This window comes from Botryllus schlosseri, chromosome 2 (genome assembly GCF_051294905.1).
Source record: "Botryllus schlosseri isolate E-star chromosome 2, Bs_hap1, whole genome shotgun sequence".
Classification (NCBI taxonomy): Eukaryota; Metazoa; Chordata; class Ascidiacea; order Stolidobranchia; family Styelidae; genus Botryllus; species Botryllus schlosseri.
Genome location: NC_137237.1, coordinates 5053010 through 5070373, shown reverse-complemented (window position 1 = coordinate 5070373; position 17364 = coordinate 5053010). Strand labels below are relative to the sequence as shown.

General features: G+C 41.1%; 1 protein-coding gene across 2 annotated transcripts; it reads right to left on the bottom strand.

Annotated features, from left to right (window-relative positions):
* Positions 1-2043: 2043 nt before the first annotated feature.
* LOC145433125 (endophilin-A3-like) lies at positions 2044-14306 on the bottom strand. 2 transcript variants are annotated; one of them, XM_080310065.1, is made up of 10 exons: positions 11887-14306; positions 11747-11818; positions 11379-11498; positions 10945-11041; positions 9865-9998; positions 9063-9120; positions 8550-8650; positions 6475-6609; positions 5996-6140; positions 2044-4120 (listed from the first exon to the last, which is right to left on the bottom strand). In XM_080310065.1, the coding sequence occupies exons 1-10, from the start codon at positions 11926-11928 to the stop codon at positions 3936-3938; spliced, it is 1089 nt and encodes a 362-aa protein (XP_080166191.1). In that variant the 5' UTR covers positions 11929-14306; the 3' UTR covers positions 2044-3935. The 2 variants fall into 2 exon arrangements, with proteins under 2 accessions (XP_080166191.1, XP_080166190.1); XM_080310064.1 differs by lacking the exon at positions 8550-8650 and adding an exon at positions 7623-7723 and having other exon boundaries at positions 11887-14289.
* Between the last annotated feature and the right edge of the window lie 3058 nt (positions 14307-17364).

Here is a 17364-nt window from a genome sequence, read left to right as displayed (position 1 = left end):
GTCAATCGACTATGACATTACAATTAAAGATTCGTGACGTCATGGCTAGAACGAAAAAAAGCAACAAAAACATGTCTTAAACAATAGGGACACGTTTGTTTTAAATTGATTTTTGTTTTAATGCAACCCAACTGTGTAGGCCAATCAGGTCGCCTTATTAGATTGTGGGCCCAGTCCAGTACTACGACTTGACTCGGAATATGGCAGCTTGATATAATCGCCAGTGGGGGCCCTGCGATTGGGGGCGGGGTATCTAAATAAACTTATGAGGGCCCAGACCCCGCTCTCGGCCAAACATTACTAACTTGGTATTATACTCGTCCTAAATCAAAACAAAGCTCTTAATTAATGGGTACACGAACTTTTGCGCTCGTTCGCAAAATTATAGGAACAAAAATAGCGTATAAATGCAGGGAAGCCTTTAAAAGCGCGTAAATCAACCAAGGGAGCCTTCCAAAGCTTCCGCTAATCGCGTAAATGCAGGAAGAGGGCCGTTTCGCTGATATCGAAATGAATAGAGCCCATAAAAACAAAGTAATTAGGGGTAGGCTACTTCTAACGTAACCGACGCAGAGATTTGAGGATTGGCCATTCTTCAGGGGTATAACAACCAATTCACGTGTAAAATTCAGGAGGGGGTCTATTAAAAGCGCGTAAATTGACCGGGGGCGTTCTTGAGCATTCAGATGCCTTAGCCTACAGCAGTGGTTCCCAACGTGGGCGATATCCCCCCCAGGGGGCGATTTGGCGGCCTAGGGGGGGCGAAAATGACGAAGGGGCGATAGGGGGAGAAAATGGACAAAGGGGGCGAAAATAGCGAGGGGGGCGATGACGCGTTAAAACGGCTATATGGGAGTCAAGTCGGAGACATGACTTTTTTTTTAGTCAACCCGCCGATGATTACAGATTGTATACCGATATTTCGGTTCACAAAATCTGGGGGGCGATGATCGGCGTTGAGCTTGAAAAGGGGCCGATGAGTCGAAAAAGGTTGGGAACCACTGGCCTACAGCTAATCGCGAAAATTAAGAAGGGGAATTTAGCAAATCGAAAAATGTAGCCTACATAGCATACAAACAACAAGTAATAAGGGTTATTTGGGACGGATCTAGACTTGTAGAGGTTTGAACCCTATTTACGGTACCATTCTTCATGTGTAGGCCTACACCATAAGTTGAACGGTTATTCGCGAGATGATGATAGCGAGTAAACCGAGAAGGGGGCCTTCGAAAGGGCGCAAATCAACCAGGAGCCCTAAGCGACCGCCTACCCCAAAAGCCTCGATACTGATGATTTTGGTGCCTCAATGCGGTAAATGAGATCAGAATGACATGCTCTCTCTCACTTGACTTCTAATTATTTATCCCGATTCAAGATCAAACGTCCATCTACCTCACTGCGTGATTTACTGCCTAAAGAACCGACCCTTGATACGATGGGTAAACCGAATTGATGGATGTATCCATCCGACGTTGTCAACGCCATAGTCAAGAGTCGGTATCATTTTTTTTTGGCTGTGTGTGAAATTTTGTCGGCAAGCACATGTAGCCTACGTACGTCGGACAGTCGTAGGCTACATTGTCACAGATTCATTGTGAACATTTTCTTCGTTTTCTCCGAGGCAAATGATAGTATCGCCACCCTAGCTCCACCACTAGTCAATGGTCACAGCAACTTCAAATACCAAATATATTATTTATTGACCTGCTCCGATAAGGCATAGCACCTGGAGAGCGGTGCCGCCTCTTTGGTCGGTATATTTTCGCACGGCCTCGCATAATACAGACTTGGCTTAATTCTTTGGTCGGCAAATCAAGCAATAGCTGCATTTCGTCCGTAAGTGACGGAGGCTTCGCCTTTCCCGCTGTCACGAGACCACTGCATGACTCAGAAAGTCAAAATTCAATTGTGCTGCCTATTTAAAACAATGCCGAACAGAATTCAACGGAGAGCTTGCTTGCTAAGAGACAGGAAATCATCACTAGGCCACAGCAGCAGGCTTACCAAAGGCGTCAGTAAGACCATTCAAGTCACATTGTCGCGTTTTACATAGAAGGATTTTATTACGCTTTGTTGAAAATGCACGAAGGTTGTCGAAATAGTGCTACATATGCGATTACATAACACAGGCGTAAAATTACGAGAAGAATCATGGAACGCAAACTATAGTGCACGTGGCATATGAATTCAAACGGTTCCTCTCATAGTAACACATCTACCGGTCGAGCCATATTTACCAGATGAGAGAAGTGGGAATGAACGGTTCACCAAGACACTCATGTCCAATTACTGTGATTATATATTTATATGAATACACACGACTATAGAGAATTGCATAACGCGGATTGGGGCAAAACTTCTATTAAAGGATGTGAAGGTACGTGTGTCAAGGCTAGATTTCTAGCAACCTCGTTCCTACAGAAATATCAGGTAGATTCCAGGCAGTAAGGGGCACTTCCAGTATGAGCGAATACTTTCGGAATATGCATAAAATAGGCTTACCATATTTTGGAAATCTAAAAAGAGGACACTTTTTCATAAATTTCCAACTTTCAAAATCGGAGTAGAATTCTCAAAAACCGGTTAATTTTTCCCACTTTGTGACTGGTTAACTAAAAAAAAAAAAAAAAAAAAAAAAAGGTCATCTCTTCCGCTCAGAACTCAAAATACCGTTTTTCTCCCCACATTGCCAGGTGGATGACTAAAAAATAAAAAAATAAAAAAAAGTCATCTTTTCGCTCAGAGCTAAAATCCCCGTTTTTCACCCGTCGGAGCTTCACGTCTGTGCTACTATGTGGCATATCACTCGCAATTTGCTCTAAATCTGCTCTAAATCCTAAAAAAGAGGACAAAATCTCAAAAAAGAGGACAAAAGGGCGTCCTCCGAGGACACTTTCAAAAAAGTCAAAAAAGAGGACAAATCCTCTTAAAAGAGGACGTATGGTAAGCCTAGCATAAAACTGTACAGTAGCACTCGTCTGTGTCTATGTCATAGGCATTCACATCTAATTACCATGTCCGCGGCTGCTGCCCTGCGTTGAGTAACATGATACTTCGGCCGAGGGCCTGCCCGCAATCGAAAATTGACCGGACTCGGAGGAGACAAAAGATTTACACGATTATTTGCAATTGCACGCGTGAAACCATACGACAAAGGTACGCTACATCAAAGTAGCATTATTGCGGATTCATCACGGTATTGACATTCCGCTAGTGTTGTAAATGGTATGTGGGTATGCGGACATACGCGCATGCGGCAAAATAACATCCGACACTTGGGCATGGGGATGCAAGATATGGTTAGGTCAGTCATAGGGTTGGGTTTGGGATAACTTCGGGGTTGGTGATTTTATCATCACAGTAGCAGGAATCGAAGTAGCTAATGTCCGTTTTTCAAAATTACAGAAAATCTAGTTTTTGTAAAATGAACTTAATGTTTATAGCTTTATGTTTATCACATTGTTTCAAAGTTAATCACGGCCAAGAGGTGGCCAAAAGAAAGTGAAAACTTTACACAAGTTAATTTCCTCAAAATGTAAAAATGGGTCATAAGCTACTTTGACTCCACAGTCCACAGTGCCGATATAGTCACATGCTCAACTGTCGATTTTCGTTGGGCCGCATGCTTGTTGCTCAAATGCCTGGCAATCGTAAATATCGGAAAAATCTTCTAAACAAAATGAACAGATACAAGTGCGATAGCATATGGTTGATAACGATGTCTCTATGCGTACGGCCGCTCGTTGCGTGTCCCGCTTTGCGAGCAGCACGCAAATACCAGAGCGACCAAATTTCAATGCATTGTATATTATCGTGGAGTACGTAGGTAACTTTCTGACTATCGGAAGTCCGTTAATCCAATGTCTAGAAAACGCTGGAAGATAAGCTTGCTAGATTTCGATAGCGCCATGTAAACTCGACACGGCCCGGTTCCTTCAAGGCAAAGGCACTACGACTTCGACGTAGTTGACCGGGAAAAAGCCGAGCTTGTCCTTCAGCATACCCTCGTACCAATTGTCATCGATTTGCGACGTCAGCGTGATCACGTCGCCCTCTTCGAAACCGAGTTCGCCTTCGTTTTCCGCTTCAAAGTCGTAGAGCGCTTTGCAGCAAGGTTGCTCTGTCGAGACGCAATAAAAATGATAAATATCGGTCGACTACCTACGTATTTGGACAGCAGCAATTACTTTACTAATTAGAATAGTCTATTTATAAATGTATCGATGCTCAAGATTTTAATTTGAATTCAATTCCCGGTTTTCCTGAAAATGCTTCAAGAAAACTGTCAAGAGCAGGGGTGACCAACCTTTTCGGCCAAAGGGTCACATGAGATTTCCGAATCATTGCGCGGGCCACTTTAATGTGGATGACCTTTTTTTTGACGTCCGATAGGAGCGAACCGGACTAGGTAACGGTGAGAACAAGATATATATTATTACACATCAAAATCGATAACAATGATGACATCGAAACTGTGAGCATTCATTCTTCTCCTAGCCGCGTATAGCGCTAAATTTATTAAAAGGTAATGAATGAATTCGGTCAAAAACAATGTTATTAGTAGGGCAAATTTTTGCAACTTTTTTTACAGCTTCCGGCAGCTTCCAAAATACTCGTAAGATATGTAGAATGCTGTTTTAAGCTGTTTGAAGGAATCTTATAGTGCAACTTTTGTCCATTTTTTTCATGCAACTTTTTGCAACATTTTGCAACTTTTTCGATTTATCGTGAAAGTATTTTCGATTTTAGTGAAATACACGGCCAAATTCGACTGAAACACCGTAAATCAGCACCGAAGTAATGCTTTTAACAAAAACTTGCCCTAGTTATTAGCATATATTTTGGGTCGCCTTGTATGCCGCTGTTCCTATTTGATAAAGGACAGGATGATTCTGAGCTCGGACATATCAATATCGAAGATTTTGGCGAACATGCGTCTCTGTCATTTTGTGCAAATGTTGCGTCGCCGACGATCTTTCAGCGCGTGCAGACGCTAATTCGTATGTTTGACAACAGTTCTCTTATAATTGCGGATATAGTTGACTCAATTCTGTAAATCATGCGTATTTTTAATTTTCGGGAGTGGGCACCAATACTGAAAGCAAGAAATCGAGTGACAATAAATCGCGTGAAGCGATAAGAAAAACATTAAGTCAAATAAATTTGCCACGAAATATTCTACTTCACGGCGAACGCGTCGGAACTGATATTTTAGTCAGCAATGTCCCAAATTTCACGGTCAGGCTAATCAAACTTTTGGTTGGCCTCGCAAGATCATCATAAATTACCTGGATAATTTATTTTTTGATATGTAACTAATTTTGAGAATTACCTCGATGGCCACTCAAAACCAAATGTAGCCCACGGTCCACGGGTTGGCCACTCCAGGTATAGAGCAAAACGAGTCGAGCTCAATGTACACACATTTTCCAATCTCACGCTCACGAGAATGAACTCTGGTTTGATATGAACTATACTTGATTTCTGTTGGGTTTCATTCCAATCAGGAATTGGCTTCAAGTCACTACCTTCGAGTGATTTTGAATCGCTGGAAATCATGACTCTGGTCAATCTCAAGCCATCAAACATTTGAGTCGGAGCTGTTTCTTTAAATCCGTGGATGCGATGCAGATTCCAGTGAAGGCCATTTTGACAACAGCTACGGCCATATTGAAAATGTACACGGGACGAAACTCAAAAATTTAAGAATGGCATCGATCACCTCTAGTGCGACTGTGAGAATACTTCAGAAGTTTTTTGCAAAGTGTTGAGTTGGAAAAATTGTCTCGAGAATTTGTCTCGGAGTTACGATTCACTCCATCTTTCTCATCGACTCGAGCGAAGCCAAGCACTTCTGCGCTTGGTGAATTTGGCATGTGGAATTCGTGGCCCTAAATCCTAATCCACACCTACCCTGACCGAACCCCTAACTAGCCTAACATTAGTTCAAATTTGCGAATTATCAACACCGACACAAAAGCTACGTTACAAATACCTTTCGCCGGAGGCTTTGGCGGTTGTGTCGGTGGCGGCGCGCCAGAGTGCCTCGGGCTGGCTGACGGCGGGGTGGATGAATTTCCACTTCCGGAATCGTTGCCGCTGGCCGAGCTCCTTGTGCGCAACGTTTTCTTTGTCCGTTCCTGTAATTACCAATCGTTATTGTGGCACGTTATCTCACAGACAATATAGAGGCACCCCGCCAACAGGTCATGGGAGAAGATTGAATTCGCAATTTTAGTGGATAAGTGAACCCCAAAACTCAGATAGCCTGCAAAGTTTCTGCGCCACCGCTGATACATATGTGAAATTGATCTTCTCTCAAAATTCTTGCCATACCATGAAGTAACCAACGTCATAAAACCCTGACCATATCTTCCCCAAGTGAGACCAGGTTAGGGCAGAGAGACAGATAACTTAGATTTATCACAAGGGAACAAGTCTCTATGATGGTTGGAATCTCAGCACAACAGCTACCTTAGATGGTTCCATGTTAATGTCATCGATTTTCCTTTGTAGTTGCTCGTGCAGTGATTCCAGAATATCGGCAGACTGACGATGGTATTCCAATTGCGCTTCGACCAGTGTGTCTAATTGGCTTATTTGTTCCACCTGTAAGTGGCAGCATCACTGAATCTGATATTTTGATGACACTGTTCGTCATCATATATTCAAGACTGAACAACGCATACTGGCTTGGCTTTACTTTGGTTTACATAGTGTTTATATGTCTTAATCAAGGCTCTGAATTCATGGTAACAGATCTTTGCCAATAAGTTAGAAATTGTGGCATTACTGACATGGTCAAACATACGTGGGAAATCCAATCTTAATCAAGAAACACATGGTTCATGTAAAATTGGATATGAAATTCATTCCCTATAAATCATATATAATAAAAGTCTCAAATTCTAAAACACCATCTGGCCAGATTCACAAAACATTTGAGCATTAAACTGTAAGAGACACATTAGATAGCTACCGTCTGAGTAACGTGATATTAAAGAAGGTATTAACATCTAGTCATCATACAATGAATCACCCGATCTACGCAACGCTCAATCACAAAAATACAAAATCACACCTGCTACCCAATTTTCATTGTGGTCGTGCATTCACTACGGTTCTAAAGCTAAGTGCTCAATACGTAACAAACAGGCCGTGTTGTTCAATGCTATGCTTTGTAAAAACAGACGGGGCAAGGGCATTGGACTGCAGGAATGAAGCGACTACCTCATCAGATTTATGAATCATGTTACATATCCATCAATGCTCTGTGATTCAGAACAAAGTCAAACATTACCTTCTCAGGATGAAAGACGTTGTTTCATATCCTACAGAGCCACTGCAGAACGGTTGTTTGGTCTCAGGGGCACAACAGCTCAATGGAAGAAATTTAATGCAAGCTTTTGTCAATGCGCCAAAAGTTTCCTTGTAAGGGAAACAAGATTGTTCTGGCATGTGTAGTCAACAACTACTGCCCTCAATTTGACTTATGTGTGCGTCTCAAACACTCCCATTACATTTGCCTTCAACCAGCTGATATCAACGTCCGGTTAGACAGACATCGCATTGAAAGAGAGTTTGGGACATCTCATATAATACACGGGACGCGCCAAACTCACATCTCCTGATAGCAAATTGAACATGCTGGTGTCGGCGCGATCGAGAGACTCCTGCAATTTTTCTTCAGCCGTTTTCAGCTCCTCCTGGGACACTTTGCTACCTGAAGTTAGCTTGGGGGTGTTAGACAAAGCGGAAAAGGCTACTTCAAGCCAAAAATTAAAAGAGATTCGTTCGGCAAGGCTACAATCATTGCTACGAAGGGTGAAAATTAAAACAGTTCGAAATTTCCGCCCGAGCGTTAAGTAGCCAGTGCAGGGTAACATGTACACAATTGTACATAATAGGCCCACATCAATCCTCAACAAACAAACTGAATGGCACCATCAACGAATTCAGATTACCGTATTCGAAGTACTGTAGATGTATGTGTGTACCTTGACGATATTTTCATTCTCAATATACTACTATCACTTCAAAACTATGCCGTATCAGTGATGACAAATATTTTCATGTTACTACATTACTAACATTACCGACCGTGCCAAGCAAATCTCATAGATCAACATGATTTTGGCATTATCACAGAATCACGCCTGTGCCCCGTAACACATTAGCACACCTGATCACATATTTGCCAGCGACAAGTGTGCACGGCACACGACGCCACCAGTGCCCGAATGAATCTCAAGCACAATCAATCGCAGAGCTACACAATACCCGGCAACTACCGCACGATTTGCGTAATCACGCGGAAATCACCAGGCCAACGTTAAGAGACATGAAACGTGATTACTTCCGACTATGATTGACGCGAAAACAGCAGTTGAGAGCTAAATAGTAAAGTTAGCTTCACTCCAAATCAAGTTAATCACAATCTGCGGCAGAGCTACATCCAAACATTGCATCAATGCAAATCATCTAATTCCAGTGCAAGACGCATAGCCATTCCGTATGAAACCATTCCCGCCGACCACTCGCAGACTCACTTCGTGATGCAAGAAGTTGAACATGGCCTTGTCGGCCATGTCATAGCAATCCGACAGCTTGGATTCGGCAAGCTGAAGTTCTTTACTTGAAATTTTTTGCCCTTCGTAAAGGAATACATTGCACGAGACAGCCAAGTGGTGAGTCGGAGCGAGAGAGATGCACACGGCACATAGCAAGTAGATAATTAACTGATACGGAAAAATATGGGGGCTATACCGGAGCTGACCACAATAAAACATGTACACGAAATAACTAGCTACAGTTTGTTTTCCTCAAACTTTGAATACCAGAAAAAGCCGACATTGCCACCGGATGTGCAGCGTTGTCAACGAGTTGAAATATCACACCTTAATAAATTTATTTCAAAAGCTGGCATACACGGTAATAGTCCCACTTGTGGCCAAGTACATTGAGTACCTGCACTAAGGGTATTTGGTATTCTTATTCGATGTAAAGTCTGGTTTAAAAAGTCATCCCCAGACTCATTGGAAAGCAGAAAAGGATATAATTACCCCGTTTTCTCTTGTAGTCATAATCCAAACGGTTTCCAGACAACTTCTTACGATGATGCTGAAAAAGATTACGGGGAATGAAACATGATATCAAGGGTACAATTCCATAGCAAAGTATCACAGGAGTGTACATTGGCAACCTAAAATTTCAACAAAAGTCTTTTTGGAAGTAATTACCAAGCCCCCACAGACTATAGCATATTGAACTCAATGCTAATTGACCGACCATGATAATGAAACTTTCATACTGTTCATCTCTCTGTAAAATGGTCATCAACCAGGACGAACAAAGAAAATGAAACACGATCCAACTATTCATAACAGTGACTCTTCAAGTCGGCAAAGACAAGTGCACAAAAATCATCATTGCGGGATTGGGGTGCTTAGGGGAGGACAGTGGCAAGAACATGGTAGGTGATCAAAATGCTAAAGGTTGATTACATTATATTTAATCAACCCATTCATGAATTTTTCATCGGAGGACGGATCAAATGTTTAGCCCTTTTAAATGCCTTGCCACATCACGGTTTATTGTCACAATTATTTCGTATTATCTGTTGTTGGGTTGGGTTCATATTACGGTGATTCGGTTCACCTGAAACAGGAACAGGGGTATCAAACATGCATACTATACAGGCCAGCGGTTTTTAAAACGGGGTTCCCTTCGAGTTTTGTGCGTGGCTGTTAGTACCCTCAAAATTTCAGGGGTCGATGACTAAAATACGGTGGGAGACGGGACAAAAAGTTTGAGAACCACACAGTGTCTGGATTGAATTCGGTGAAAAATGTGAAAGCGGATAACCATGACTTCTTTGATGTCTTTGTCGCATAGTTGTTGTAGAGGATCGATGAAATTCTGTTTGACGCTGATATCGAGAGAGTCCTTGATTTCGGACATTTGTGAAAACGACTCCCCGACTTCGCACAACGCAGTGCCTGCAAGCAAAACAAATCGTATTGCTGACGACTGCAGTACTCATTTTCCCCACGGACTCTGATGGAGTTCCACAATCGAATGTTCAGCATACCACAATACATCCAAATCCAATATCACCGAAGATGGATTGTATCGTGACTTTCACATGAGCACCCTTCACATTGCGATGGCAACAGGGGGTGTGTGTTAAAGTGGGTTAAGTAATCACAAGGAGATGGATGTGAATTACAACACGAATTGTAGTATTTTTCGCATTCATCATCATTGGGGCTTCCCGCAGGCTAGTATAAATTACAGAACTAGTTATTCGTTACGCTGGTAACATATTTGATAAACAAGACATTGATGAAAGTTAATGAACAATGCGCTGGTGTGACCCAGCAAATCCTTACCCTTATTCGTACCACCTTCCGACTCGCAATCGTTCATAATAGACAGGGGTATTTAAATTAATAGACATTAGACATGATACTAGGTATTAAACACCAAAACACATAGCAAGTCCCTGCTAATCACACAAATTCCGCCTCAGACAGCAATGATCGATAGGACATGTGTGCAGAAACCAACAAAGGTCTATTACCAACACCGGAAGTTTCAAGAATAGTTGTTTCAAAACATTATGTAACACAAAGGTCAAATGAATGCATTTCAAGGAACTCGAGTGGGTGATTACACTACCGCACCTTTACAACCAGAGAAATTAATAACCAGATGCAAAATATACCTATCGTGGCGATTGGCTTTAAAAGGTGGAATGTTAATTGACCACTTCAGCCATCTATGCTTCTAATGTTTGCAATCAAAACGGAAACTGGTTTGGACAACACTCGCCAGCACGTAGTTTTAGTTTCCATACATTGATATCAACGAAGATGTAGCTATTTTCGGTACACAGTCAAATAGACTTCAATACAGCAACACACACGCGATCCTGGGGCTTACCAAAGCGGGATTCAGGCCCTAGTTCTTCACCATGTTTCTGCATACATTCACCGAGCGTGCCTTCTGGCTGCGGGTATTTTATGTCCCTCTGCTTCCCCTGATGTAGGAAGAAAAGTTAAACACAGCCAGTCATGAAGGCATTGAGAAAAGAGTCATTGTGAAACAGTACCCGCAGTACACTAGTCGGGTTATACAATGTAGGCTGCTGAACAAAAGACAAGCCTGATTGTGGAGAAAAGCATTAATTGTGATTCATCCACTTGTGACTATATCACAATGTAGTCCAAGTTACAAAACTGAGCAGCTAATACAATCGGTAAGAAAATGCTGAGGTCAGTACGGAAACGCCAATGCAACGAACGAAACCGATTCAATCAGATTACGAAATTTCCACCAATCAACTCAGGGCAAGGCAATAGAACGGACAATGTCACCTGAAGTTTAGAATACGTATTCATCATGCCGAGTTTGGCACGAGACGCGGGATTGGGCTGTAAATATTCTTTGGTGTACTGCATGATTTCTTGTATGGCCTTATTTGTGATGTCCACTTTCTGGAAAAGAACAATAATCGAAACCGGTGACAGGTACACCAGGCGGTGAAGTACTTCCTCAGCCAGCTACGTTCGACGCAAATATCTGTATTTGAAATCGCGTTCAATTGGCAGATCAGTCCTTAATCATATTCAAGAGGCGGACACAGCATATGATCATGGCTTGTGATCAATGTAATAACGATGTTGCATCGAATTTAACAGCACTGCCATGTAACCATGTTATATATGAAATGATAATAACTTACCCTTTCCATTTCAACAAATTCTTTATCCATAGTTGTTTTGTCATTTTCGCTGCCGATTTTTTCTGACACATACTGCAGACAAAGCAAAGGTCAATACATTCGATCCTCCTAATGATTAAAGGTGAAGCATTAGATCATACCTGACTCGCTTTGTGAAATTGCTTAAACATTCCTTTGGACATTTCTTGAACAACTCAACATGCAGCGCGGACACAGTAATAAAACTTATCGTCTCTGGTTAATGATTGTCTAACAAAATCCAATGTCAAAAGTTATGTCAAAATGCATGTAGGCGGGCAGTTGAAAAACTGGTCACGCCTATGAGAACATAAAATAACATATAAAAAGAAGGCCAACGATGTTGATTCAACAAACAAAACTTGTGTGCAGTCATAGCATACAGTCTCACTTTCTATTATAGGTATATAAATCCACTTCAGTTTATTTGAACCATCACAGCCTGCAAAATATTGTGATGTGACTCACAAGCAGTAGTAGATCTCACCTAATGTTGACATATTGGCTAAACAGGGAAATATATATCATGACTTGGATTCATGATACATGTACGCAATATGCCGACAGATATCATCTGAAAGACTTGAACATCACCCTGAAGTCACGTATTTAAGTTGCCAATATAATGTAAGATGTTCTTCTTCTTCCACAACCAACAAACAATCAAGCTATCAAGGGCTGACTACAAGTTTGCTTGCAACTCCTTCATGATCTTCCACCCAGTAAGGCACTCTTAATATCTAGACAATATTATTTCAGACTGCCAATCCATATCATGTTTTGCACTGAAACTAATGCCGCCATTCTTCAAATCAGAATATTCAAAAACTAATCAAGGCATCGCCACTAGTAACACAAATACAATATAATTTATTATAAACATGTCAAGCCTATTAAAAGAGTAACCTATGTCAAAGGATGTAAATGACTGAGCGAAAATATAGGAGAGCTCAAACAAACAATAACTTAAAAGAGATGGATGGGTCAGTCATTGTTTAACCAGGAATTTGCGATGGTAAATCAGCACATCTGATTATGGGATTCATACAAGGATTATGACCATCTCATTCATAACTAGACACAGTGCATTTTGCAATATGTGCATGCAATAAACCCTTGTACTTTCAGCTTCCTCCTGCCAACTGCAATGCTCAAATACTAATGTAAATTACTTCAGCAACCAATACAGCTACATCAATCAGGTTAGGATCTATTCATAACATATACTTTGTAGTTGTCTGTCTTTATACCGGGGTGTCAAACTCAAATTGCGTCGTGGGCCGGATTCAAGCCTTCAAATCGCTCGCGGGCCGGACTAGTGAACTGATTCCAAAATGTTCCCCCGTGCTCTTGCTGTTCACTTATATAGACAATGCACGGATCATAGGGTTTTACAAGTAGCGAGATGCAACGCCTTTATACGCGAACAATACAATTGGCAAAAATACGATGATTGTATGATTGAAGACAGATAACCAACGATAAATCAGTGGCGTTAACGACGATATAAGTTGGCATATTCTATGCTACCTTTGATTTAGACGTAATCTGGCGCTAGCCCTGCATTTTCGTTGTGACCAATACCAGATTTTGATTGGAAATGCGGACATTGGAAATTGGTCCAGTTTCTCTCATGTCTGGGGATCTATTGGGTCGAAAGGGACACCGCAGTTCGACAATAGATATTTCAATGATATATTTGTAGCACTAATATATTTTACATTTAAACTGCATATGACGGCTTCGCATCAGCGTTTTCGCTTCTGTGAATAACTACTTTCTGGCCCATATTTGTATAAAACTCTGAACTTGGTGTGCAATTTTTCTTTCTCGAAAATGATGTCGATTTCACCGACTTGTTATTAGTGGTAAGATTGGTAACTACAGTGAAGCCAAAGCGACGTATAATGGGGCTTATGAACGTGGAAGAATTGCCTGCAAAATATCTCAACATTTGTTAGAAATGTGCTGGAAGATATAAGACAATTTTAATCTACTCAGAATTGCTTCGTGGGCCGGATGCGGCCCGCGGGCCGTATGTTTGACACCCCTGCTTTATACAGCATTAACGACTCACAAACCTATGAATTGATACACTTTTGGCATAGGTTGCATCCTTAAATCAGCAGACTAGTTTACATCAGTGGACAATCCACTAGGCATTAATCTACGGAATGAAAAGAAAAATAGCTTCAATGTAAATGTGAACTAGACATTAGTTGACAATACTGCTTGCATCCAAATCCACAAACTAGCTATGATAAGTGTTTGCAAAATTACACAAAGAGATCTCATAAATCATAACACTGTGTTAATTCTGAAAATGATAGCTCATAGCTCATATTGCCACTGTTGGAATAACAATGACAACAGGTTGAAGGCGCGATGCTGTGGTTAACTGAAAATTAATCCGATCCGATTTACCATCATTTCATAGTTATTGCTCTGTGTGTAGTCTAAATCTCATATTTCAGTATTCTCTCATCAACAGTCATAACTTTCTATACCATCAAACCATCCGTTAGAATTGCTGGCATTCTGGTTGCATTTTGTGATATGACGGTAAGGGGGGGGGGGGGGGGGTAATTTTCCACTATCATAAAGGGGGGACATGGCTAAAAAAGTTTGAGAACCACTGGGCTAGACCGTCAAATATTATATTTTCACTAGGACAATTTTTTCAGGCTATTGATTTTGTAGAAGTCACCAACATTGAGTTTTGCTACAGTGCCTAGGATGCGGAACGATTTGAGTATCTTATACCCTAATAATTTCAACGAACTTGTCCATGAATGCAACTTTTGTTAAAATTTACTGCAACTCTTGTGAAAAATAGGTGCAACTTTCGAAAGATTTGACCGCAGCAAAAACTTGCCCCAATAACCACCGTCAGGGTCCCAGAAATATACCAGTTTATAAAAGAAGCCTTCACGACCAATGTTTCCTTTAAGCTTCGCACGTGCGCAAATGCGCAGTGCTGACACGGTCTCTGAGCACAGAAAATCTAAATTGCGCACAAAAAAATCCGAAGTGATGACCTTTTTTTAGTCGTTACGAACTGCGGAATATGCGGAGTATGCGGAGTAAGTTGGTGAGTGTGCGCAGACTAGTCAAAAATTAGGGGGAACATTGTTCCGACCAAACACGCTATTTCAACAGCCAAACGAACTTAAATACAGCCAAATTTTAGCTTTTCAGTCTTATCACAAATCGGAATCGTGGCCATTGCATTGTTATTTCTTGTTTGAGCATGGCTTTTTCTGGAAGTGGTAGTAGTAAATTATTATTAATATCATGGCTACATATTTGTTTGGTGATGTTCAGTGCCTAATCTATGTATAATATGCTGGGCGTAAATAGGGCAGGGTACCACCATTAGAGTTGACTATCAGTTTTGAGGATTCAAGCCGAATGGCGTGGGTGGACTGTTTTAAGTAGGCCTAACGAAAATATACATACGATACACGCTCTACCTCCAGTCCTTCACGTTAATTTATCAAAGAAAAGTATATATACTTTAGAGTTGCAATACATTCTTCCCACGGAAATTAATCACCCAGATGCTCAAGTTTGCCTGGCCCTGGCCTTTAACCTTTGTGTTTTAATGACCAGTTATAGTTTGGCAGTAATATACTTTTTTCAGGGCCATCCGTCGGAAAATACAGCCAGATTTGTAGACATGAAAACAGCCAAACGGCAACTCTGGTTCTCGAAGCATGAAATATGTTGCACTCTATTGATCTGCAATCGCCGCGAGGACAGTAAGATACCAACTCAGTGTGCAAAAACACCAGTTTTGGGAGTTTCTCATATTGACCACATCAGGAATTGGCAAGAATATTCATTATAAAACATTCACAAGAATATCTTGAGAGCTGTCTTTTTCAAATTGAAACTTTTTAAAATTTTCAATTTCTCTATCAAATAGAATAACTTAATTTCACATATTTGCATGAAAAAAATCATGGCACATGTAAAATCATTGCCCGATCATCCTTAATCAATAACTCAACAGGGTTTCGACTTTCATTCATAGGCGTTGGACATGGGTATGCTGCGAATACCTAGAATTGTTTTGGGGCTATGCGGCATAACAACAGCCCGGGCGTAATTTAGAAAATATGCGCAAGGTATTTCCGTTAGTTGCTAACTGCTTATGTCAGAGAATTACTGAAACGACCCATTGATCGAGCGTCAGTAATTAGGAGAAGCATCGGGAAAATATAAGAACGCAACCATGATTTCTTCAAGTGCCGGAATACACCCAACTCATACTGAAGTTACACTGATTGGCAATAGCCTGAATACTCATTGTAATATTTTGTTTTGTGAGAGAATCGTGTTTGTTGCTAATGCACATTGCACAGTTCATTTTGCGGATCATTATTCCATAATCTATTGTAATTTGCAATGCGGTAGAATTTTGCTTTTGTACTCTGCGAAAACTGGGATTTTGAGAGAGGCTTGGAGAGCATTTACTATACCTAGTCATCAATCATGCCATATTATGATACCAACCATTTTTGATGCAATCGAACCCGCATATCTCAAGTAAAATAAGAGTCCGGCGCGGCGGCGCCTATGCAATGCTTATAGCAGTGGTGTCAATTCATTGGCTGTATATAAATGAGGTACGTTAGCCTATATCTAATATATTTTATCATTTGTCACAGGTTGAAAATAGCAGATCTAATGCTGGCACGGGTCATGACCTGACAATCTGGCATCATGAGAAATAGCCTATATCTACCGGGTATCGCCGTATCGGTAATATTCTGATTCAAAACCATGATGGTGAATTCCAGTAAGGCAATTGCGGTACTCAACTTCTGGCTCATTGTTATTATATCGCATAACTTTCTACAATCTATGACGTGGCTGATGTTAGGTCCACTAACTATGCAACGAATTACAGTTAACGAAACAAAATGTCATGATAATAATAAAATAGAACAAACGGAGCAAAGACATTTTCACATTTCCCTGGTACTGTTTCCTATATAGGAGGCATTGTTCGTTACACATACTGTTAAATAAAGATCTCGTAAAGCAACAAATATAGCATTGAACAGAAACACAACACCACCGGCTTGGCTTGCCCTACTGTTTCCCTTCAAACACAAAATTATATAAGTATACTGAATAAAAATCCCCTGTCCCTCTGTGGAAGAAACCGACGGCCGAAACTCCTACGTCGTTGGTTACACCTTGAATCACACCACTAGTCCATCTGCATTTCGCGATGACTACGGACGTGCCTACGGCACTCCACTATTCTGAGTAGTAAGTACGGCAATGACGACGACGAGCACTGCCACTGAATCGGCCTAGTACAAAAGTTGGTGTATAGGTATAGAACCGTGACGGCAAGTCCCAGCAGAAGGAAACTGTGGTAGTAACATTTTTCGAATTTTATTTTACTACTGATTGTACATTTCACTGATCCCCCACGGTTTCATCACAAATAAATTGATGGCAAACGAAATGATCACAGCTTACGTTGTCGTATCGTATAAGTAGTATGTAGTAGCATTGTTGGGATCAAGTCACTACCTTCGAGTAGGCTTACCATACGTCCTCTTTTAAGAGGATTTGTCCTC